The 25,936-nt window shown below is 45.2% G+C and overlaps 1 protein-coding gene across 1 annotated transcript in view; it reads right to left on the bottom strand.

Annotated features, from left to right (window-relative positions):
• The window catches only part of NOL10 (nucleolar protein 10), a 98,393-nt gene extending 75,213 nt beyond the window's left edge, over nucleotides 1-23,180 (bottom strand). The window contains exons 1-6 of the mRNA XM_075923499.1: nucleotides 22,991-23,180; nucleotides 16,912-16,957; nucleotides 14,809-14,907; nucleotides 13,432-13,509; nucleotides 7,705-7,742; nucleotides 3,359-3,495 (exon numbers count right to left, since the gene is read on the bottom strand). Coding sequence (XP_075779614.1) covers nucleotides 3,359-3,495; nucleotides 7,705-7,742; nucleotides 13,432-13,509; nucleotides 14,809-14,907; nucleotides 16,912-16,957; nucleotides 22,991-23,056 — 464 coding nt within the window. The 5' untranslated portion in view covers nucleotides 23,057-23,180. The remainder of the gene's footprint in view (nucleotides 1-3,358; nucleotides 3,496-7,704; nucleotides 7,743-13,431; nucleotides 13,510-14,808; nucleotides 14,908-16,911; nucleotides 16,958-22,990) is intronic.
• Nucleotides 23,181-25,936: the final 2,756 nt, after the last annotated feature.

Genomic DNA, 25,936 nt, shown 5'->3' with positions numbered 1-25,936 from the left:
TCCTGTCCTCTGATCAGGGCAGCTGACAGACTTGTCAGGCCCCTGGGCAAGATGAGAAGGCAGTTCTGTGCCCTGGGAATGGCAGGGTGGAGGCTGGCCAGTCCTACAATGCCACCCACAATGCATGCAGCCGGGAGCCCAGGTGCTTTTAAATTAGGGATGGGGAAATTTAGACCTGGGGGCCAGATGCAGCACCTGGCTTCGGTCCCCAAGGCTTGTGGCTCCCCACCCTCAACATGGGGCAGCCCATGCTGGCACTCCAAACTCTACACCATTTCCCCCCGTGGGTCTGAAGCATACAAAATCCACTAGCCTGGGTCCCCCTAGGCTCTGGTTTGCAAAGGGAATAGGGGGAGTGGCTTATTGACACTCAGAAAAATAAGTCAGAAGCCACATAAGTGAGGGTTTGTTTGCTTTTTTTGTTTTGCTTCTCACTTATGTGCAGCCCCTGATGGATTTTTCTGTGAGTCAGTGGCCCGTGACCCAAGAAAGGTACCCCACCCCTGTTTTAAATCCCTGAGCCATGGGGCAGCTACCCCTTTTGTCCCTGGCACAATCAGCAGGCCCTGGCTAATCTTCCTTCCCATCTGTCACGGCTCAATTCCCCAACCTGGCACTTCAAGTGTAGATATGGGAGCTGGCTAGCAGAATAAACTCAGTAAGAACCTGTCTCTAACTCCCAGAGACAAACTTGTCCAGTGTCAGTTTCCCTGAGATCTAAGAAAAAAAAATTGCTGCCACCACCCAAGGATAATTTTAAAAAATATAAAATAAACCCTTTTCCCAGGAAGAGATCGCTTGGGAATCCGCTCTCTGAGGCAAAGCTCTCCCCCCTGCCTCAACCTCCATTTTTCTCGGAGTTGGGAAGATAAACAGAGGGAATCTGAGGAGAATAATGGAGCTCTGCTCAGAATTGGGCTGTGCACCCGAAAGCTCATGATACCATCTACATGTTTTGTTAGTCTATAAAATGCTACTAGACCATTTGTTGTTGTTTTTAGGCACATTGGTTGAAGGACACAAAAATCAATCAATACCAGCTAATCAAAACAAAAAGGAAAACATTTTTATTATCAAAACAAGACTACTGTTGCAAACACAGTAATTGACTAGGTGCTAAAAGCCATGGAGTGAAATAAGATTCAGGGGAAATCCCTGGGTTGTAAACCTTAGTTACAAAAGAGAAAAAACAATTAACCAGATCAGACATGTTTTCCTTGTTTGAGGGTTTGGAAATCAATAAAACCTGACAGGCTATCTAAACTTTTCCATACTTACACATTTCAAGGAGTTCATTCTTGGGAGAGCCCCTCTCTCCTGCTACCTGGGGAAAACTGCTCTGATCTCAAAACAAAGGAAGAGAGGGGGCAAAAAACCCTCTCAGTTTTAAATTCCTATCTGTATTTCATTGGCTGAATGCCCAAAGCCCCTTCCCTCAGGGGAACCTCCAGAGTAGCTTAACCCTTTCCTCACTGTCCAGGTAAGTCAGACTCTCCTTCCCTCAGAAGATTGTTTTTTTTGGAAGGAAATAATGCAAGCCACAGAAAACACTTAAGAGTTTGAAATTTTGAATGTCAACATGTGGCTTTCACTCCCCAATTTTCCTAGGGACTCCATAATTTTACATAATTTTATTAAATTGAGTTAAATTTAAAAAAACCCACAAACAAAAAAACAGGACAAACAATGAAAAATATGAATTGACTTTTGGGTTTTTAAATCATATAATCCACAGGTGACAATATGTTGTGCTGTAATTGTTGACAGCTATTTTCAAGAACATGAGTGGGAAGACAACTATCCAATGGTAACATAAGGAAATGAAGGGATTTAAAGAATCACAGAAATGCAGGGTGAGAAAAGACTTTGAGGGGTCATCTATTCCAGCCCAATGTGCTGTATTTTTCCACCATCCCTGATAGGTGTTTGTCCAACCTGTTCTTAAAAAAACAGTGATGGGAATTCCACAATGTCACTTAGAAGCCTGTTCCAGAACTTAATTACTCTTATAGATAGAAAGCGTTTCCTAATATCTACCCTAAATCTCCCTTGCTTGAAGATTAGGGTCCTTATTTCTTGTTCTGTTTTCAAGACTAAATGTGCCCAGATTTTTAAACCTTTTCATAGGCCAGGTTTTCCAAACCTTTTATTGTTTTTGTTGTTCTCCTCTGGACTATCCTTATTTTATTCACATTTTTTAAAATTATGGTGCCCAAAATGACACAACGTACTCCAGCTGAGGTTTCAGCAGTGCTAAGGAGAGTGAGACAATTACCTTCTAGGGTTGTTAAATTTAGATTAATCAGCTAGTCCAGTGTTTCCCTTAGGAGCTCCGCAAGGTCTAATGCGGCCAACATCGATAGGTACAACACATACAATCAGTGGACCGCTGGGGCTCCGCATAAATTTTTATGCATGTAAATGGCTCCGGAACCCAAAATGTTTGAGAACCACTGAGCTAGTCGATGGAATTTCCATTGACTACTCGATTAGGCAATAAGGAGGGCACTCACTATTTCACTGTGCCTCTGCTTTTGAAATGTACAAGAGCTGCCAGTGCCTCTTCAAACAAAGAGGGCACTGGGGAACCTGCGTGAGAGAGGACTGCAACAGTCCCCACTCGTGCGGGGCCCCAACTGCTACCCATGGCACTTGTACATTTCAAAGGGAGAGGAACAGCGGGGAACCCATGCATGTGGAGACTGCTTCACTTCGGTCTCCGCTCACGCTGTTTCCCCCACTGCAGCTATGTCTCTCCTGCCCCCCCATGGAGATGGTGCTGAGCAGGCTGGGGGACAGCTTTTAAGCCGGCTTTCCCCAGCACCATCTCCTCCCATTTAGTGCCTCTGATACAGAGGCTGCAAAGGGGGGGGGGGTATGCAACTAGTTGAATAGTGACTAGGCTTACCGGGTAGTCGACCTGTCGCTTACTTCCTTATTACCTTCCCTATAGTACATATGATAATCCTCTTAATACATCCCAGAATAATTTCAGCTGTTTTAGCAACTGCATTGCATTGTTTGCTCATATTCAAATTAATGATCCAATATACCTCCCAGAGCTTTTTCTGCATTATTACTGCCTAAGCAGTTATTCCCAGTTTTGTTACCCGTGGATGTGATTTTTCCTGAAATACTTTGCAATTACCTTTAATTTAATTTTGTACTGTCTGTTTAATGGACCAACTTAGATTTTCTATTACCAATGTTTTCTATTCTTCACTAAAGAACGGCATTTTCCACTATGCATTTAGAAGGAATCATCAACTTTTACAGTATATTTTAGCTTCATTTTATAGCTGGAAAAAAACAGTCCTAAGAAAAATGAAAACAGAGACCATCTCATCTGGATCAATACCTTGCTCCTACAAAATACAGGTCACAGGATGGATAATGATAGGAGAAATCTCTACCAAACTTTGGTATTCTGGTCCTGTAATAGCGGCCATGCTGAGAATGAAACTCAACGTATCTGTCGCACTGCAAGAAAACAATCTGAAAACACAAAGCAGAAAGGATTTGGTTATTATTTATCCCACCCTCATTTCTCAAAACTCCAGTGATTTTAACAATCCGATGGGTTTTTAATCAAAACTAATTCATTTGCCTATTTAACATTGCATTTAATCAACAGTAACATTTATTAACTTGGATGCTGCCTTGATAGGTATGGGGAAAAAGTTTGATAAATTAGTTTGAAGAGAATCTTTCCAAATTATTTTTGTAGTCTTCAAGCTATGTTTTTAATGAAATTTCAACATGCACTTAAAAAAGTTGCATAATGGAGGTGGCATTTTCTGTTCATTTGTCTGAAATGTGTAGTCAAATATGAACAGCGCTTCTATCAACAACACTCCTTCAAGGGAGGGAAATGAGAGATGTCTAACAGAAGGGCATCTTTGATAATCTTGCAGACTTGGTCTAACAGTATGGCTAGCAATGATGGAAGTGCAATTATAGGCTAGCTGCCGTTGATTTTCTCTCTGTTGCTTAACATATGACATTGATAAAAGTATCTGCACCCGGACTGTGAAAGTGCTTCCACCATTCAAACCCCAGAGGAGCTTCACCAGTGCTAGACTAATCCTGAGGGCAGGTCAGACTTACAAGCATTTAACTTCTTTTAAACTTCTGGCAAAGGGAGATATATTCAAGTGAAGACCGAAACACTAAATATAACGAATTGGGGTATCCTGGAGAGCGGAGGAAAGAGTTAACAGGATTATAGGAATTACCAAACAGGAATCATACTTGAAAGCTATCTAGTCCAGTGTTGTATCTGAGACTGGCCAGCATTAGATGCTTCAAAGGAAGGTGTAAGAACCCTGCCACAGGCAGATGAAGGATAATCTGCCCCATACATTAGAACTTATGATCCAAGAATTAAAGACTGACAAACCCTGAAGTTGGAGGTTGAATGTCCATTCCAACACAATTTGTCGTCATTAATTACAGCAACTGTGGATGTTATTTATGTAGAAGTCCGATCCCATTTTGAATTTCACTAAATTCTTAGCCACAACGACTTCAAATAGCAATGTGATCCAGCAATCATTACAGATTGTGTGAAAAATTACTTCCTTATATCAGTATTGAACTTGTTCCTTTTTAATTTTATTACATACAAACTCCTAAAGTTATGAGAATGGGAGGACAAAAATTTCTGATCTACCTCCTGAATACTATTAATTATTTCATACAGGTTGGACCTCCCTAATCTGGCACCCGCAGGACCTGACTGGTCCTGAATAAGGGATTTTGCCAGACCAGGGGAGGTCATTTTTGGACCCCTACCACGAGCCTCCTTCCAGGCCCAGCTGCTGGCCTCCCAGATGGCTCCCCATTTCTTGCTGCCCCCGTCGGGCAGCCATTCCTGCTGGGACTCCACTGAGCAGCCAGGCGATGGGGTTTCAGGCAGCTGTGCACACCACATGCTGGGGCTCCCTGGGCAGCCATGCACACCACAGTGGGGCTCCACGAGCAGCGGGGCTCCTTAGGCAGCCACTCGCACACCATGCGCTGAGACTACCAGCCCCACTGGGCAGTACTGCCACCGTGCACTGGGCGGGCCCGCCGTCAGCTCCCTGAGGGCAGCCCACTGCCCTGCTGGATCCGCAGGGTTCCTTACTCTGGCCCTCCACTGGGACTCTCTGGTCCTGCAACATCCATAGCGGACCAGGGAATTCCAGTTAAGAGAGTTTGAACCTGTATTTTTATATCAGGAAGCTTCTTATTTATCTCCTAACACAAACCAGGCATGCACATAATGGTCATAGCAGTTAACCAATTAAAACCGGTTAAACAATTACAATTATATCATTTTAAGCCGGGGCTGGGATCCCACAGGCTCGGCTTCTTGCAGCTCCCCTTGGCTGCAAATGGTGAAATGGAGCCAATGGGAACCACAGAGACAAATGGAAAGAATCTTCTCTGAAAAGGTCAGGAACAAAATACCATTCCTTTCTAAACTTATACATCAAATAGTAAATATTTCTGGAGCAATGCCTCAGAGTAAAAACATCATGACTGTATTACTGATTTCAAGTAGATAAGATTATTTGGTCTCTTCAGTTTTTCTCCCTGTCAATACAGTATGTGTTTAGATAATGAAGTTAAAAAAACACACAAAAAGGAAAATATGGAATTAGATAAGATCTCTAGATAGTTTTTCTACATCTAACTATATGGCCAATTTCAGCTAAATACAGAAAAGCAGATCTACTTTTAATAACCAGACAGGAAACAGCTTTATAAACAAAATGTCTTGTGATAACCTCACAAATTCTTTTTCCAATCCTTACGATGGCCAGCATTTTCTCTTAGGCTTTGTCTAGAAAGCTACAATGGTCACAGGTATGTGAAAAAAATATCATAACTCTGACCAACATAACTGTGCCAACATATATTCCAGTGTAGACACAACTAGGTCAATCGAAGAGTGTTCCATCAACATAGCTAACATTGCTCAGGAGACAGTGTTCCGACATGAACAAAAAAAACCCTTTCTGTTAGGGTAGGCTATGTCTACACTACCGGGCTATGTCAGTATAGTCTCCACAGTGTAGACGTACCTTTAGAGAAAAGCAGGTGGAAGATTGCTGTAATTCATAGAATCAGTTCCCTCCTTTTCCCCTTCAATGCAGACACAGTTATTCTTAGTTTTCTAGCAGGTGGCAGAATTTTAGATATTCTGTATATAGAAAAGTAACAAGATTATGTACCCAATAAAATGGCAATGTCTGTCCAGGGAAACTGAGGTCCTGATTCAGCAAGGTACTTAAGCATATGTCTAAATTTAAACACTGGAGTAGTCATCTTAAAGTTAATGAAATTACTGACATGCGTAATGTCAGGCATATGTTAATAACTTGATCAATCAGCACCTAAGTAAATTCACATGACTGTCCCTTTACAAGTTGAAAAAAAAAATCACATTTCTGACTGAAAAATTTATACCTACTATGTCACCATGAGTGATTCTGACTAAGGCTATGTCTATACTTACAATGGCATGTGGAGAACAGCCCCTTAGTATTGGTATAAAGAGTTCTGTAGTTGGCGAACTTCTTAGAAGAGTAAAGACATACCAGAAAGACATACTATGCCCACAAAAGCTTATACCACCACCTACATGTTTTGTTAGTCTGTACAGGTAAACGGAAAAAACAACAAATAGTCTGATAGCACTTTATAGACTAACTCGGCTACCCCCTGAAGCTTCAGAACCTTAGGTTATATCTACACTATGCAGCTTTTAGCAACAGGGCTCTGTTGATATAGCCCTGTCGCTATAAGTCAGCATGCATGAATGCTTTTTGTTGGCACTTTTGCAGACAAAGTACTTCCATCCCCAATGAGCAGGTTTCACTTTGTTGGCAAAAGAGAACTCCTGGTGACACAACAGCGTTCACACATGCACTTGCCACAGCAAAACCTTGTCATTCATGGGCGGAGATATTAAGCACCTGGGAACAACAAAACTTTTGTAGCACAAGTGTAGATACAGCCTGAGTATACAAGGTGGCTAAACTATGGCTCAAGTCACTTCTACTGTTAAAGTGCAGCTCCCAGACCGGCACCCTCAGTCTCCACCTATCAGATGTGGAGAATGGAGGAGTTGAAAGCTTGGAGCCTCTGTTTTTGGCAGGATGGGGGTAGCGGCTTGTGCCTAGCAGGGAGGGCACATCTTAAGGCTTCAGACTAAAGTCCCAAGCCCCATCAGGTGCCTCCAGTGGGGCTGAAGCCCAAAATCCCACACCTCGGCAGGTCCCAGTTCTCAAACCCCTAAAGATTGTCATAGCCATTTTAACATCCCTTCTCATAACTGGTTAAACACTAGTGCTTAATCAGTTAACCATTTTAACTTAGGTTTAAGACCACAGCCCAGCCCCTCTGCTGACATGAGGTCCCATCGCCTCATTCACAACCGGGAGTGATACAACCCCGGGCAGCTCTCAGCCACCAGAGTTCACTGGCAAGAGCTGGTTAACCAGTAAGGATACAGGTAAGCATCATTAAAAGGAAACATTTTAAAGATTATTTTAAAAGAGTCATGACATGGTATTTAAAGAAACTGGACCTTTTTTTTTTTTTAGCTCATCAACTTCAAAAGTTTGTACTGGCAGTATCCCTTCAGTTCACAGAAGTCTAAAATAATTCACGTTTTTCTTAATAGACATTACGAAATAAAAATATTAAACATACCTTTGAGTAATCATCTGATAAAATATCAAATGTAACCACTGGGGAAGAGGAATAAAAAAAATTTAGAATCAATCATGTAAGCATGATTTACAAAAAACAACTTAGATTTTGAATGCTTAACTTAAACCTTGCATTGAAGTCAATGTGGAATACTTAGATTGTATATGGAATCTTTAATTAAATGATCAAATACAATCTTCATATACTTTCCTAAAGCCTTAGAGCAGTGTTTCCCAATTGGTGCTCTGCAGAACCCTGGGGTTCCATGAAGCGAAAGTAGGGGTTCCACAAAGAGCCAGGATTCCCCCACCCCTGCTGAAATAGAGAGAGAAATGGCTAGCTTGTTTCCAGTTCCTCCCTGATAATGCAGAGGCATAGGGAGGCGGGGGCAGAGGGAACAGTTGCTCCTGGCCGGCACACTAGAGGGGTGCCGGACAGGGGTGACTCCACATGACCCACAGCAGGGAGGGAAGCACTTCCCCTCCCAAAATGACCCGTCATGCACTGCCTGAACAGCTGGGGCTGTGGTACCCTGCAACTTAGTTCTGCCGCCTTTCTGTGCAGTGCGGGGGGGGGGGAGGTCAGGAGACCCAGATCTGCACAGCTCTGACTGTGCAGGCATCGCACTCTGCCCTGGGACTCACCATACCGCTCCCCCCGCCCCCCGCAGGACGGCATTGCGGAAGTAAGTTGCTGGAGTGAAAGAGCCCCTGCTGCTCAGGCAGCACGCATGCCAGCTGTCTGGGGAGGGACAGTGCAGTCGCACACTTCCCGGAACCCAGAAGTGCTGCAGGATTGCCAGGTACCGGTCCCAGCTTTCCTTGTCCCCTGCCCAGACCCCCCATGAGTACCCTGTCCTCTGACCCCACCAGCACTGTCCCCAGCTCCCAGCAGGACCCTGTTCCCAGTCCCAGCACCCTGCCGCCCACCCCAGGACCCTGGCCCCGGCCCCAGCACCCTCCCACTCACCCCAGCACCCAGCACCACCCTAGCCCCAGCACCCTGCCACCCACCGCAGCACCCAGCACCACCCTGGCCCTGACCCCAGCACCCTGCCACCCACTAGCACCCTGTTCCCTGCCCTCACCAGCACAGTTGGGACCACATTAGTGAGGCTTGGGGGTTTTTGGAGGGTTGTTGGGGTTTTTTTTTGCATCTCACTTGTGTGGCCCCAACTGACTTTTCTGTGGGTCAGTGACCCTTGACTCAAAACCGGTTCCTAGCCCCTCTCATAAATAAAGACAATGCTAAAACCTTTTGAGTTTGACATAATATTTTATTTTAAAATGAAGCCTGGCCAACATGCCCCCAGTTGGGGCTAAATCCCCATCTCACTGCAACATCATAACACTCCTGCACCACCTGACCCCAAATCTGAGCCTATCATACACTGGAACCCCGCCCTGAGCCTCTTACATTCCCAAACTCCTGCATCCCCACATCCTCTGTCTTCTGCCACAACACTCCTGCACCATCCACACCATCACAAATCTGTGTCCTGAGCCCATCATACTCACAGCCTCCTTGCCCTGAGCCCCTCACATATCCAACCCAAACTCTTGCAACCTCACATCCACAAGCCTGTGACTTGCTCAGCACCCCAACCTTCCACCTGAGCCCAACACTCCCCTACCTGGAGCCCCCTCCCTGAGCCAGCATCCCTTTCCCCTGCATGCAAATTCCCTCCCAGAGCTTGCACTTCTTACCCCTTCCCACACTCAAATCCCTCATTCCCACCCCAGAGCCCGCATCTCCTGTCTCCCCAGTGAGAGTATATAAGGGCTGGGGATAGCAAGTGATGGAGAGGAGGGGAACAGAGAGGGTGGGGCCTCAAAGAGGTGGGGTCTTGGGGAAAGAATGTGATTTTCATGCATTGGTGGGTTCTCCTCTTTTTTTCTTTTTTGCTTGACAAACCTAGGGGTTCCTTGAAATTCTGAAAAGCGTTCCATGGCCAAATAAAATTGGGAAACACTGCTTTAAAGATACACATGTAACATTTTGTAAAGTTTTATCATTCTTGTAAACAATGTATTTTCCTTCCAATAATTCTTATGTACATCTCTTCTGACTCAATCTAGTTAGATGCCAATAAAGTCAGACAGAGAAAGGCAATTTTTGATGAATTTAGGCAGCTTGTATATGTCAGCAAATGTTCATCATTAAACTGTTGTACTTAATCTGAAGTAAATTGTGGAGAATGTTTAATGTGTTTTTGTAAATTAATAATTCTCAGATTCTGTTTTTCTGGCATACAAGAAAAATACACACTTGTACTGTATTTAAAATTTAAAATAAATGAACATGTAATCATGTAATTAAAGATCATATAAAGAACATGCACAAAGTTTCAAATAAACCCAGCCTTTACCATACCTCAAACACTTAACTATGCAAGTTTTTTGCATGAAATTATTTATCCACTGCCAGTAGCACTCACAATCTATTAAGTGCTTTTCAGACAGGAAATAAAGCAAATAAGCTCAAATTCCAGCAGAATGTGAGCAATTAACACAGAAATAACATTTGCTAGCTCACAGATTTAAATTTGATGCCAAATGAAAAAATTAAAGCTTTTTACAGTTTTCAAGAACACTAGATTATTTCACTTTTTTCTTTCCAAGTGTTTAGCTAAAGATTATTTAATTAGATTTTTTGATAATTTTTAAAACCAATTTTTAAAAGGCTAGCCAACCATAAAAGCAAATTCATCTAGGATTTGTGGCTGAGTTTCTAGCAGTCCTACTGATTTACAAAAATGACATTTAGGTTGACTAGAAATACACATGGACATTTGTATCTTACATTTACTAAGAAAATTGTAATGCAAAACTTAAGCATTTTACAAATTTAAGTTACAACATAAACCAAATAGTTTGTATTTTGCTTTAGATTTGTTATTAAAGTTTCCACAAATTTTAAAATGCTTTACAAAATTATTTAAATAACTACCATATTTTCCGGCGTATAAGGCTACTGGGCGTATAAGACGACCCCCTAATTTTTTAGTTAAAAGATAGGGTTTCGTCTTATACCCCAGCGCCCCTCCGCCTCCCGGCTTTGCTCCCGGTGTCCCTGGTCTGCTGGAGACGGTCCCCAGCAGACCAGAGGCACCGGGAGCAAAGCTGCAGCAGCGGCGGGGTCCCGCGCCTCTGTGGCTTTGCCAGAGCAAAGCCTCAGAAGCGCGGCACCCCGCCGCCGCTTCGGCTTTGCTCCCGGTGCCTCTGGTCTGCTGGGGACCATCTCCAGCAGACCAGGGACACCGGGAGCAAAGCCTCTGAGGACGCCCCAGCAGCGGGACAGCCCCGGCGCACCTGGGCTGCCCCGCCGCCGGCTTCCCCCGAGGCTTTGCAAAGCCACGGAGAGGCTCCGGCGGCGGGGCAGCCCAGGCGCGCCTGGGATGCCCCACCACCGGCTTCCCCCGAGGCTTTGCAAAGCCGCAAAGCTGTATACCCGGCATATAAGACGACCCCCGATTTTTGGGGGATGTTTTTTAACATCAAAAGTCGTGTTATACGCCGGAAAATACGGTAGGGCAGAGATGGCCAACCTGTGGCTCTTCAGAAGTTAACATGAGGCTCCTTGCATAGGTGCCGACTCTAAGATTAGAGCTACAGTGGCCAATTTCTCAATGTGCAGTGGGTAGGAGTGCTCTGCCCCAGGCATTGCCCCCACTCTCTCCTCTTCCCCCGAAGCCCCAACCCATTTCTGCCCACTCCCCCTCCGGTTCTTGCATGGTACAAAGCAGCTGACTGTGATGGTGGGCGGAAGGTGTGGGGGAGCAGGGGGAACTGAACGAGGTCTGCTGACATTATTGTGGCTCTTTTGGCAATGCACGTTGGTAAATTCTGCATAAACAATGAGAAGTGCCTACATGCCTCCTGCTTCCATCCCGGACACTCCACACAATCCATTGTCTACAGCCAAGCACTAAGGTACAACTGCATTTGTCTCTGAATGAGGGGTTGGAGCAAACACCTACAAGATCTTCACCAAGCATTCTTAAAACTACAATACCCACCCGAGGAACTTAGAAAACAGATTGACAAAGCCAGAAGTGTACCCAGAAGCCTCCTGCTACAAGACAGGACAAACAAAGAAAATAACAGAACACCATTGGCCATCATCACCATACAGTCCCCAGCTAAAACCTCTCCAATGCATCATCAGTGATCTTTAACCCATCTTGGACAATGATCCCTCAACCTCACAGACCTTGGGAGGTAGGCCAGTCCTTGCCCACAGACAGCCCGCCAACCTGAAGCAAATTCTCACCAGCAACCATCCACCACACCACAGTAACTAACTCAGGTATCAATCCCTGCAACAAACCTCGGTGCCAACTCTGCCCACATATCTACACCAGCAACACCATCACAGGACCTAACCACATCAGCCACCTCATTCATCTGCACATCTACCAATGTATTATATGCCATCATGTACCAGCAATGCCCCTCTGCCATATACATCAGCCAAACTGGACAGTCCCTACATAAAAGAATAAACGGACACAAATAAGATATCAGAAATGGTAACATACAAAAACCTGTAGAACACTTCAATCTCTCTGGATACACAGTAGCAGATTTAAAAGTAGCCATCCTGCAACAAAAAAACCTACAAAAACATACTTCAAAGAGAAACTGTAGAGCCACAATTCATTTGCAAATGTGACACTATCAGTTTAGGATTAAACAAAGACTGAATGCCCTACCCAACTACAAAAGCAGTTTCACCTCTCTTGGTGTTCACACCTCCACATCAGCTGTTAGAAGGGGGCCTCATCCTCCCTGATTGAATTGACCTCGTTATCTCTAGCCTTACTTTTGATTGGTACTCTTTTCATATACCTGTATATTTATGCCTGCCTCTGGAATTTCCACTACATGCATCTGACGAAGTGGGTCTTTGCCCACGAAAGCTTACGCTCCAATAAATCTGCTAGTCTATAAGGTGCCACGGGACTTCTCGTTATTTATGCAGATTCAAACACACACAGCTATCCCTCTGGTATTGGTAAATTATGGCTCCTTCTCAGGCTCAGGTTGGCCACCTCTGAATTAGGGGGCTGAGCCCCCTGTGCACTATCCTCACCAACCTCCTCCCCCCCCCCCCCGTGTCTGGGGTTAGGCAGGCCCAGCTATGCAGGGCCAAGGCTTGGCAGCCGTGGCCTGCCCCCAACCCGCCTACCCCCTGCCCAGCCGGGGGGTAAGGGCCATGCCAGCCCCAGCTTTCTCTACCCACCCCCATCACCAGGCAGGACAGAAGCCGTACCAGCCCCAGCTCTCCTCCACAACCCCCATGCCTCTCTCCACTTGCTCACCCTCCTGCCTCGCCAGGCCTGGCTCTCCCACCCTGGCCACAAAGGGGTTGGGCAAGGCCAAGGCAGAAGCACCTGGGGGAGGGGGGGAAGGGAGGAAAGAGGCCGTGTGGCACCAACCCCCCAAGCACCAAAGAGAGGGGGGATGGCGGGAGGGAGGAAGAGAAGAGGCAGACAGGATGCAGAGCGATGTGATAACGTCACTCTGTCGTCCTTCAGGAAAAGTTTTTTTTAAATATATAACCCCCTCTTTTACAGATGGGGGAATAGAGGTACAAAAAAGTGACTTGCATAAAATCACAGCAAATCAATGACAAATCACAGATCTCTGTACTCCTATTTCAGCTCCCTACTCACATGTCCACAATGCCTCCCATATACAGTTTAAAGTTACATAATTTACTGACCTTCAGAATCTAAGCATCTTTCAAATTTCAAGGATAATTGATAGGTATCAAAACACCGGATCCTTGGCTTATATGTTCCTGCAAAACAGTTTTATCCTTGACATAAGCAAATCAAAGAATATGTTTTCAAAACAATTAGCTAAACGGCCAGGTCTTAAGTATGCACTGTGTTTACTTTTGCTGTTATTTTAATTGTTGGAACCTTCAGCCCTAAAAAACAGTGGTAGCTGCTGCTAAGTGTGTGCAATTTTTTACAATCAAGCCAGGAAAGGGACATAATTTTAAGGACCTGTTTTTGAATACCTTGACCTTGAAGCTAGAGATTTAATCTGAAAACCACCCACATGTATATAAGCCCAAGACAACTGTCTATTTAACTGCATAGAACACTAATTATAACACTATATCCTTCCAATTAGTCTGAAAGGCTAAATCTCTCCACTGCATTAGGTTACTCGAGCCTGCTTAATCCGAATTCACATTTGTTATCTCTGTGAAGTTTAGTTGTAGTACTATGCCTCCATCTTTTTAAAGAATACTAGATTTATTTAAAATAAGATACGAGTATTGTACAACAACAAACAACAGGAACATTTTAACCAAACTGACTGAAGTACTTAGATTTTCTTTATCATTAATGTGAGATTAATCAAGTGAAATATGCAGCTATCAAGTGAAATAGTATATTTCCATCACAAATAATACATGATTACATCAACCTGGGCAAATCCGTGAAACTGTACAGAGTTTCATTAATTTTTACTTTTGATTTGAAAAAAAAAATTCAAAATCAGGTTTAATTATTTATCCAAATTGGAATCATTCAATAGTTTGGTGTTCTCTAAGATTTTCGGTCAAATAACCTTAAAAATGCATTTTGAAAACCAGACTCATATGCACATAATGGATATAGGGATGTTAAGTAACGGTTAATTAGCTAATCGAGTAGTCAATGGAATTTCCATCGACTACTTAATTAGTCCATAAAGGGGGGTGCTCACTACCACCACCGCAACTCTGCATTTAAAATGTGGTAAGAGCCACCGGGCTCTTAACACATTTAACATGCATAGCCACAGCGGAGTTAGTTCTCACCAGCTCCTACGCCCTCCCCACCCTTGCTGCCTCAGACTACTCACTTACATTCCTAAATGGAAGTGTAAAAGGCAGATTCCATCTGCAAAATATCCCTTAATTAAACTCTATGAATACTCATGTGCTACAAAGTAGTGTTTTACAGAGTAGCATGATGTAAGCAAACTGAAAACACACCTGAACACTGACACTTAAGAATGATCTAGAAAGACTTCTCTCCAGTAAGGTACCCCCAGGTCCAGGTTTTCTAATAGTTTTAGCATATACATTTATTCAACTTACCAGCTGCCATAATATATTGTCCATCCTTTGATACCTTAATCTTTGTGCTAACTGTGGGCATGTCAAAATCTTGAATAAGTTCAATTCTTCTGCGAACATCTAAAGAGAAAACAGTCCTATTAAAGAAAACTGTTAACATCTTTTGTCTAACAGAAAACTTTACATAAGGCAATATAAAAAAACCCCAAAATGCTCATTTTAAGCATACTGAATATTTAATATAAGCAATACTGCTTCCAAAAATACGCTGAATGATAAATTTACAAAATTAGTAAATCATGTCTCTTCAGTTACAGTACTTTAACACAATTATAGTACAGACAAGTGTGTTAAATAGCTTTTTAACGTACAAAATCGAGACATCATATACTGCAGTTTCCCCCAGTCTTTTGGGGCTCAGGATCCAGTTGTAAATGTTTAGTTTGGACCTCCCTGGTCTGGCTCCCTTGGAACCTGACTAGTCTCAAAGGAGTGAGTTTGTTGGACCAGAGGAGGTTGGCCCCTTGGGCCACAGGCTCCATCCTGGAATCACTGGGGCTCCATGGCTAGCTGCTCCTTGCCAGGGCTCTCTGGTCTGGCAACATCAGTAATGCCTGAGCCAGAGAGGTTCAACCAGTAGCTTTTCATGACACAGTAAATAAACTTGGGGGTATTTTCATTTGGATTCTGCCTGGCACTCTCACTCCACAGTGGCAGCTCCTTCAGCGGTTGTGCTATGGGCCTGTCTGGGGTTGGCTCTCCATTCCAAGCTCTGAAGTGCTGCTAAGGTTTGGCCCCACCACCTGGACAGGACCAAGTCTGTGCTTGTGGGTTATAATCTACCTTCTTGGGTGGCTGTGCCACTCATTCAAATTTGGCCTACCCAAATGCCTGTCAACATGACAGCTGGGCTTAACCTGAGTGGGGCCAGGACTCCAAAGGTTTCCTGGAACACGAAGATGAGCCCAGCCAGCTCCAAAGTACAGGAGCCACAGGAGTTGCCATGCAACCCTCTGAGACATTCTGGCAACCTGATTTTGGATCCTGAGCCACAGGCTGAGAAATCCTGATGCAGATCGAGATTCTTTGATCCAGCAACATCCATGGTCCGGCACAGATGTTGCAGGACCAGAGTCCTGGTTAAGGGTCAGCGGCAAGGACCCCTGCAGGGCCAGTAGGGCATTGGGCTGCCCGCAACAAGCTGATGGTGAGGCCACACAACACATGGCAGCAGGCAGTGGAGTTAGGAGCCATGGTAGCTCAGCAGGGTCCCGGAGCCCTGGCATGCAGGGCTGTCGGGTGAGGTCAGCAGGGCAGCGGGGCCAATAGAAAGTGGAGGGCTGACCAGGAGGCCAGCAGCCGGGCCAGAGGTGCCAGTGACAGGAGTCCAGAAACAACCTCCCCCGGTCCAGCAAAATCCCTCATCTGATTCTAGTCAGGTGCCGGACCAGCACGATCCAACCTGTATAGTGCATCACATCACCCTTCCTTACGGACTCAAGCAATAAAACTTCAAAATATTCCTATTATAGATTTCCATGTGGTAGTTACCACTATGGTATTTATGCCAAAAAGAAGATAGCATAAAAATCCCGAGTAAAGAGATGTTTTGTTAGTCTCCCTTGCTCTAGGCAAAGGAGCATGACTGTGTATAGCTACAAATTTTTGTTGGTGGGTGTTTTTGTTTGTTTGGGACAAGAAAAGGAGGTTTTAATTAAAACGTGGATTTTCACTTTGAGTTGAACAACAGAACTTGATGGCAGGACTTCTTGCCAGAAAAGAATGTTCTGTTATCTGCACTTGGCACTTAGAATTGTGGGTGTAAACAGCTACATTGTCCTTCAGAATCACAGTTGTCACATTTCCGATTCAGATACAATCTGATTGTAATGAATATGTAAAAGTGATCCATCAAGAACATTGAATAATTCCTCCACTCAAGATTGCTTATGAAGAAATTTACTTCTTGATACTCTCCCAACTCTCCCAACCTAAATTATATTTACTGTAACTCTTTTGTATAGAGATGGCTGACAGCTATCTACATGTTCAAGATATAATTATAGTTCTTAAATCACTTTATAAACTGCAGCCCATTAACAGTATATGTTAAAGACAACCTACCCACATTTTTCTTTTGTAGTGCTCTCTTCTTTCTATCAGAAAGCCACTGTAAGAAAAGAAAAACAATTACTGTCAATATTAATTTAAAGTGCTAGGAGAAAAGAAAGCCATTTTTGCCAGTGAAACAATCTTAGGATGCAATAGGCAAATTAATTCTTTTTCTGGTCATTGTGCTATATATAGCAAAGCATTTCCATGAATATACTGAATTTCAAACTTATGAAAAAAAGTAATTGAAAAGCTGAGTGTACTGTTAGTCTCTCAATATTCACCTGATTATTATAGCTACTTACATTCAGAATGTTTATCTTTTGCAATCAGAGCAGTAAGTTACACATTTTTTTCCAAATAAAATCTCAAGATCCATAGCCCCCGCAAAATAGCTTTGCCATCAACTCTAGCCTTGTCTAGATGACACTTGAAGAATTGCTGTTAACACAACACGCACATTTTAACAGTTCATTGCACCTACCTGTAACTCAAACTGTTTAGCATGTGTAAAAGTATATAAACTTCAGAGTTTATGGTAAACTTTTGGAATGTATCAGTTAGCATGTGCTAGCTAACATGCCGGGAACACAACTTTTGTCAAACCACATGTTACAATACCAAAATTTAGAACAGCAATCTAGAAAAAAATGAGAGACAGAATGTAGAATGATTACACTCCACAAATACGTAAAAGGTCATTATTGGGGCAGTGACAGTAAACAGAGACTTCAGTCAAAATTATTGAAATTTTGTCATTAGACAAATATTTTGTCTCCAGTATTCTTCACTTTGTCCTATTTCTATGTCTCCCAGATTAAGGATTTAAAATTGAGGTTACCTGGCTAATTGGGTAGTTGATACAATTTGTATCGACGACGATACAAGTAGTTGATAAGGCCCTATCAGCAGACCTGCTGAGGGAGTAGCTTTAGGAGCTGGCACATGCCGGCTCAGGGAGCCACCCACACTGCAAGTCTGCATTTTAAATGTAGCAAGAGCTTCCATGCTGGGCTCTTACTACATATAAAATGCAGAGGCGCAGGATCCCAGACCAGAGTGAGCTGGGGCCAGCCTTGTCCACCACGAACAGGGACTGCTCCCAGGGTTGGCTACGGGCAGGGACTGCTCCAGCAGCAGCCGCTGGCTGAGGCCAGCCCTGTCGGCTGCAAACAGAGGCTGCTCCAGCACCAGCCCATATTCACAGTGGCCAGGGCTGGCTGTGGCTTGGGGCTGCTCTGCGTGCAACCATCCTGGGCTGCCACGAACAGGGGCTACTGCTGGAGCAGCCTTTGCCCACGGCAAGCCTCGGCCTGCTGTAGGCAGAGGCTGCTTCACAGCAGCCTCCCCTATAGGCAGCGGTGGGGGGAAGCAGGCAGCAACGCAGAAAGTGCTGGGGGGAAACCAGCTTTTAAGCTTCCTTCTCCCAACACTGGCTCCTGCCCCGACTCCCTTGCTTGCTGCTTCTCAGAGGCAGCAAGGGTGTGTGTGGGGGGGGGGGGAGCGAGGAGCTTATACTTATTATTGGGTAGTCGATTAGTCAACTACTCACTAACATCCCTATCCCAGATGATATCAGTGACACACACAGACACATATATGAAGGGGACACTACCAATGTAAAACCTGATTTTTTTTCAGTCAAAAAAGTGAACAATGTTGGGACTCATTAAGAAAGGGATACAGAAGAAGAACGAAAATATCATATTGCCTCTATATAAATCCATGGTATGTCCACATCTTGAACAGTGTATGGAGATGTGGCTGCCCCCATCTCAAAAAGATATATCAGAATTGGAAAAGATTCAGAAAAGGGCAAGAAAAATGATTGTGGGTATGGAACTGCCATATGAGGAGAATCCCTAAAAATTCCTTAAAATTCCTAAAATTGGAAATCCCTAAAAGTATACAACAGAGATCAATAAAATCATGATATAAAATCTACTGCAAAGTCATGGGCTACGCCTAGATTGGCATGATTTTCCTCAAATGCTTTTAACGGAAAAGTTTTCTGTTAAAAACATTTGCGGAAAAGAGCGTCTAGATTGGCACGGATGCTTTTCTGCAAAAGCACTTTTTGCGGAAAAGCGTCCGTGCCAATCTAGACGCGCTTTTCCGCAAAAAAAGCTCTGATCGCCATTTTCGCAATCAGGGCTTTTTTGTGTAAAACAAATCTGAGCTGTCTACACTGGCCCTTTTGCGCAAAAGCACTTTTGCACGAACGGGAGCAGCATAGTATTTCCGCAAGAAGCACTGATTTCAGACAATAGGAAGTCAGTGTTCTTGCGGAAATTCAAGCGGCCAGTGTAGACAGCTGGCAAGTTTTTCCACCAAAGCAGATGCTTTTGTGGAAAAACTTGCCGGTCTAGACACAGCCATGGTGTGGAAAAATTAGATGAGGAAGTACTATTTACTTTTTCCTCCTACCACAAGAACTGCTAGAGCAGACACTCTAAGTCAGTGGTCACCAACCAGTAGATAGAGATCTACTAGTTGATCTTTGAGCCTCCAAAAGGTGATCCTGGAGGAGGTAGACGAGGCTTTCTTCAGAGAACTGAGAGAAGTTTCCAGATCACAGGACCTGGTTCTCAAAGGGGACTTTTATCACCTTGACATCTGTTGGGAGACAAATACAGCCACACACAGACAATCCAGGAAGTTTTTGGAGAATGCTGGGGATAACTTCCTGGTACAAGTGCTGAAGGAACCAACCAGGGGCCATGCGCAGCTTAACCTGCTGCTCACAAACTGGGAGGAACTAGTAGGGGAAGTAGAGGTGGGTGACAAACTGGGAAGTAATGATCATGAAATGGTAGATTTCAGGATCCTAACCAAAGGAAGAAAGGAGAGCAGCAAAATACATACCCTGGACTTCAGAACAGCAGGCTTGGACTCCCTCAGAGAACTGATGGGCAGGATTCCCTGGGATGCTAACAAGAAGGGGAAAGGACTCCAGGAGAGCTGACAGTATTTTAAAGAAGCCTTATTGAAGGCACAGGAACAAATCATCCCGAAGCGCAGTAAAAAAAAGCAAATATGGTAGGCAACCAGACTGGCTTACCAGGGAAATCCTTGGTAAGCTTAAACATAAAATGGAAGCTTACAAGAAGTGGAAACTTGGACAGATGATTAGGGAGGAGTATAAATATATTGCTCGAGAATGCAGGGGAGTAATCAGGAAGGCAAAAGTTCAATTGAAATTGCAGCTAGCAAGGGATGTGAAGGGTAACAAAAAGGGTTTCTACAGGCATGTTAGCAATAAGAGGATGATCAGAGAGGGTGTGGGGCCCTTACTGGATGAGGAAGGTAACCTAGTGACAGATGATATTGGAAAAGCTAAAGTACTCAATGCTTTCTTTGCCTCTGTCTTTACAGACAAGGTCAGCTCCCAGACTAATGCATTGCATTGCCTAGTATGGGAAGGAAGTGGACAGCCCTTGGTGGGGAAAGAACAGGTTATGAACCATTTATAAAAGCTAAACATGCACAAATCCATGGGTCCAGATTTAATGCATCCGAGGGTACCGAGGGAGTTGGCAAATGTCATTGCAGAGCCTTTGGCCATTATCTATGAAAATTAGGGAGAGATCCCGGATGATTGGAAAAAGGCAAATGCAGTGCCCATCTTTAAAGAAGGGAAGGACAATCCAGGGAACTACAGACCAATCAGCCTTACCTCAGTCCCCAGAAAAATCATGGAGGGGATCCTCAAGGAATCCATTTTGAAGCGCTTGGAAGAAGGGAAAGTGATCAGGAATAGTCAAAATGCATTCACAAAGGACAAGTCATGCCTGACCAATCTGATTAGCTTCTATGATGAGGTAACTGGCTCTGTGGATATGGGAAAGTCAGTGGATGTGATATACCTTGACTTTAGCAAAGCTTCTGATACGGTCTCCCATAATATTCTTGCCAGCAAGTTAAGGGAGTATGGATTGGATAAATGGACTATAAGATGGATAGAAAGCTGGCCAAACTGTCGGGCCCAATGTCAGGTTGGTGCTCAGTTTCTAGTGGAGTGCTCAAAGGATCGGTTCTAGGACTGGTTTTGTTCAACATCCTTATTAATGACCTGGATGAGGGGATGGATTGCACCCTCAGCAAGTTTGCAGATGACACTAGGGGGAGAAGAAGATAGGGATAGGGTCCAGCGTGACCTAGACAGATTAGAGGATTGGGCCAGAAGAAATCTGATAAGGTTCAACAAGAACAAGTGTAGAGTCCTGCACTTGGGAGGGAAGAATCCCAAGCATTGTTACAGGCTAGGGACTGACTGGCTAAGTAGCAGTTCAACAGAAAAGGACCTAGGGATTACACTGGATGAAAAGCTGGATATGAGTCAACAGTGTGTTCTTGTAGGCAAGAAGGCTAATGGCATATTAGGTTGCATTAGGAGGAGCATTGCCAGCAGATCTGGAGAAGTGATTATTCCCCTTTATTTGACTCTGGTGAGGCCACATCTGGAATACTGTGTCCAGTTCTGGGTCCCCCACTATAGAAAGAATGTGGATGCACTGGAGAGGGTCCAGCAAAGGACAACCAAAATGATTAGGGGCTGGAGCACACAACCTATAGGGAGAGACTGAGGAATTTGGGTTTATGTAGTCTACAGAAGAGAAGAGTGAGGGGGGATTTGATAGCAGCCTTCAACTTCCTGAAGGGAGGTTCCAAGGAGGATAGAGAAAGGCTGTTCACAGTAGTGACTGATGGCAGAGCAAGGAGCAATGATCTCAAGTTACAGTGGGGGAGGTCTAGGTTGGATATTAGGAAAAACTATTTCACTAGGATAGTGAAGTACTGGAATGGGTTACCTAGGGAGATAGTAGTTTTTAAGTCTCAGCTGGACAAAACAGTGGCTGGGTTGATTTAGTTGGGATTGGTCCTGCCTAGAGCAGGGGGCTGGACCTGATGACCTCCTGAGCTCTCTTCCAGCTCTATGATTGAGGTGGGAGGGATGACATAGTGAGCACCGGTGGGGCCTCAGAGAAGGGGTTCAAAGGAGGCAGGACTAGGGTATTTGTGTTTAAGGTTGACCTTGGATTGCAGTTAAATTTAAAAAGTGATCATGTGTTTAAAAAGGTTGGAGCCCCCTGCTCTAAGTGGATTAGAAAGGGCTCTTCCGTTAAATGAAGCAAAATGCAGGACAACGTAGCACTTTAAAGACTAACAAGATGGTTTATTAGATGATGAGCTTTCGTGGGCCAGACCCACTTCCTCAGATCAAATAGTGGAAGAAAGTAGTCACAACCATATATACCAAAGGATACAATTAAAAAAAAATGAACAAATATGAAAAGGACAAATCACATTGCAGAACAGGAGGGGGATGCAGGAAGGAAGGTAAGTGTCTGTGAATTGATGATATTAGAGGTAGGGAGAGTGGGATGGTTGTGAGTTAATGGTATTACAGGTGATAATTGGGGAAACTATCTTGGTAATGGGTGAGATAGTTCAAATGTTTGTTGAGTCCTTTTTGGAAAGTGTCGAATTTTAACATGAATGACAGTTCAGAGGATTCCCTTTCAAGTGCAGATGTAAAAGGTCTTTGTAGCAGAATGCAGGTGGTTAAGTCATTGAGAGAGTTAAATGAGTAACTCCAGCCCCTGCAAGCGGTAAGATCTGTGCAGCAGGTCATGGAGCTACCCACACCGACACTTCGGTTGGCGGAATTTACTTCGCTCAAGGGAGTCTCTCGTCCACACCCGAGCCACAAAACGTACATGGCCTAAAACTGTAGCGCGTACACAGCCTCGATCCACCCCGCCCCGCCGTTAAGAGGTCCGCTCACGAAGGCTGGAGTCTCTCGCCCCGGCTTGTGCATTCGGCCCCCGGGTTTGTCTAGAAAGTTGCAGTCGCGCCTGTTATTCGAGCAGCTCTTCCAGCGGACAGCGCCCCGCCCCCAAACCGGCAGCAACCGCCGCGCTCCTCGGTCGGCTTGGCGCAGAGCGCGTGGAGGGGGCCAAGCCGCGCCTGGCGGGAGGGGCGGGGCCCGGCGGCTGAGTGGCGAGGGGGGGGGGGCTCTCCCGGTGGGGAGACGCCGTTGCGGGTCCCGCATGGGGCACGGCGGGGGCGGGGCTCTGCCCCCTCTCACCTCGGGCAGGCTCCGGCCCGCGCTCAGGCTGTAGATCTTCACCTCGTTGAGGCTGGAGACCTGCATGGCCGCCGCCTGCTCCGACACCCCGCCGGGTCGCTGGGCGAGCGGAAGCCACGGGGGGGGGGGATGCACGCGTTCCCCCAGCCCACGCGCCGTGACTTCCGGTTGCCCTTTGACCCGGTAGTGACGCGTGATCTTCCCGTAGGGGCTGAGAAGTCGCCGTGACTGTCCTACCCCAGCGCTCTCTCGGCCAGGGGCTCAAAGCGCGGGTCTGGCTCCGGCTTCCAGCGTGTCCCCTCCCCGCTAGACACCGCGGCGGGGTAGCGGCGGTAGCTGAGGGCGGGCGCTTGGAGCCGAGCCGGGGGCGAGGCAGGAAAGGCCGCAGGCGGAAGGGCTCCGCTACGTAGCGCGGCGGACCCTGGCAGCCCGGCCCCAAGCAGCTGCTCGGGGCGGCCCCCTACGATCTGACCTTGGGCCTCTCGCTGCCCGCGTGCGGAGCGCGCGTTCCTGTTTGCCCCTTTCTCGTGCGTTAAGAGCGAGTCAGTCAGTTCGCCTGGGTTTAATCCTCTCCGTAGTGGTACAGACCCCCTAATGGGGCGTTTCATCTTCAAGTCCTTCTCTGTCAATGAGCTGTTCGCTATAACCGCGTGTAAGTGCGGTGAGGAATGCACTAGTGAGCCTATGTGGAAAATTTGTTTTATATTATTGAGTATTCGGGTATGGGCCTGCACACAGATAATTTCTCTCTCATAACATGTCCTGTGGGATGACAGAATGACATCATCTGTGTCCACAGGCTGGGGGCCTAGGCACCGGTGGTGAAAGCCCAGCTGGGGAAGGGTGGGCAGGCCAGCAACACTCTGCTCTTGGGGCCAAGCCCCACCCATTCCCCGCCTGCCGCCTTTCGAAGATCCTGTAGTAGTCTGATTTTGAAAGCAGGTTACTACAATGTGCCTGAGTGCAGATACATCCAAGTGGGAATACAATATAAAATTTGTTCTTGCTAAATTCCTGACTGAAAAGAAGTTCTTCAGAGTTTTCAGGAGTTGCTGTGAAGATAATTGTCTAGGGTTATTTGCCATCTAGGAAAATCTTCAGGACCTGATCATTCCCATATTTGTGTCATTCAGTAGAACAAAAACTGTCTTTTGGCAACAAAACAGTGATAGTGTACACACTGCAACATGACTTTTGTTGTGAAAGATATCCAGTTGCAGCAACTAAAAATTTCCACCTCCATAAGGGACTTTTCTCCTCCCTTTACTGCTGACAATAAGGATGTTAGATATTGTTTAATTGAGTAATTGTGGAATCACACCAAAACTTATCAATTACACGATTATTGATGGTTCTGGGGATGGAGCTGGCAGGCAGTGCACTGTACAAGCATTCCCAGCTCCACTCCTGGGAAGGCCCCTTGGACCCTGAACTGTTGCCTCTGGCTTGTTTCATTGAAATTTGTCTCAATCAATAAAGGCAAATATTTGTAATGGTACAATGATTTTATTTTCTGTTCCATAACCTATAGCAATGACTTCAGTCCCAGGTATATGCTGTTCTAGCATTTTCTTGCATCCATTTGTGTTACATGGGATGTTAAATGGCATGCACCAGGGAAGCAACTACAAAAGAGGTAGATTTCAGTGTCCGTCATTGTCAAAGTGCTTCGTTAAAGCCTCCCTGATGTTAATAGCAGCCCTCTAGGCTCTTACAGCCCTAGTGTCAGGCTGCTCAAATTGCAATAAGGCACTGTGCCTCAATGCTCCAACCCTGAGCAAACATTTCACCTTTAGATTCATAGAGATTATGCAAAGTGCAGCATGCAACTATGAACATGGGAATGATCTCCTCCATAAGATGTAGCCTTCCATAGAGACACTTTCATCTCCCGTATAATCTGCACATTCCATTTCCATGTGGCACTGGCTCAGCCTATTGTTAAAATGCTTCTTACTGCTATCCAGGTGCCCTGTGTCAGGTTTCATGAGCCATGGCTATAAGGGGTAAGCTGGGTCTCTCAGGGTTAATATGGGCGTTTCCATATCCCCCACTGCAAACATATGATCTAGAAAGAAAGTCCTCACTTGCAGTTTTCTGTACAAGCTGTTGTGCCTGAAGATGTGCATGTCATGCACCTTTCCAGACCATTCCATTTTGATGTCTGTGGAACACTAACAGTGATCCACAAGTGCCTGCAGCACCATCAAGAAATATTCCTTCCTGTCGATGAACTTTGTGGCAAGGTGAGCTGGCACTAAATTGGAATAAATATGCTATCTATTGCCCCCTCCCCCAGTTAGGAAAGCCCATCTCCGCAAAGCCATCCAGTACGTCATGCACATTTCCCAGAGTCACAGTCCTTCATAGCAGAAAGTGATTTATTGCCCTGCACACTTGCAGTAGTGCAGCCCCAATGACAACTTCCCCACTTCAAACTGATTTGCAACAGAATGGTAGCAGTTAGGAGTCACCAGATTCCAGACAGCAATTGCCACACACTTCTCTACCAAGAGAACGGCTCTCATGTGGGTGTCCTTGTGCCACAGTTCGGGGGCCAGCTCAACACGCACCTCCAGAATGCTTTTTTATGCATCCTAAAGTTCTGTAGCCAGTGTTCTTCATCTCATATTAGCATGACAATGTGATTCCACCACTCAGATTTCCTAGCTGATTTCCCTAGCCCAAAAGTGACTGTCTACCCTATAACTGCTCTGTGAACATCAAATGCAATGACAGGTTGCTGCTGTCCATCTCACGCAGAATGTTGGCCATCTGCAAGTCTTCTTCTTCTGTAAGTAACTTCAAGAGTAACTGCTGCAAAGGGTGATGTCCTCGTAACACCAGACAGAACATAGGAGAGAAGTGTAGGATCTATGCTTTCTTACTGCAGATGCTGGAGTGCACAACAAAGAATGGCAGATGGAAAAATGACGTGAAAGGAAG

Source organism: Pelodiscus sinensis, chromosome 3, assembly GCF_049634645.1.
Source record: "Pelodiscus sinensis isolate JC-2024 chromosome 3, ASM4963464v1, whole genome shotgun sequence".
In the NCBI taxonomy this organism is placed as follows: Eukaryota; Metazoa; Chordata; order Testudines; family Trionychidae; genus Pelodiscus; species Pelodiscus sinensis.
Note: the sequence above shows the minus strand (reverse complement) of the source record. Positions and strands in the feature narration are given on the sequence as shown.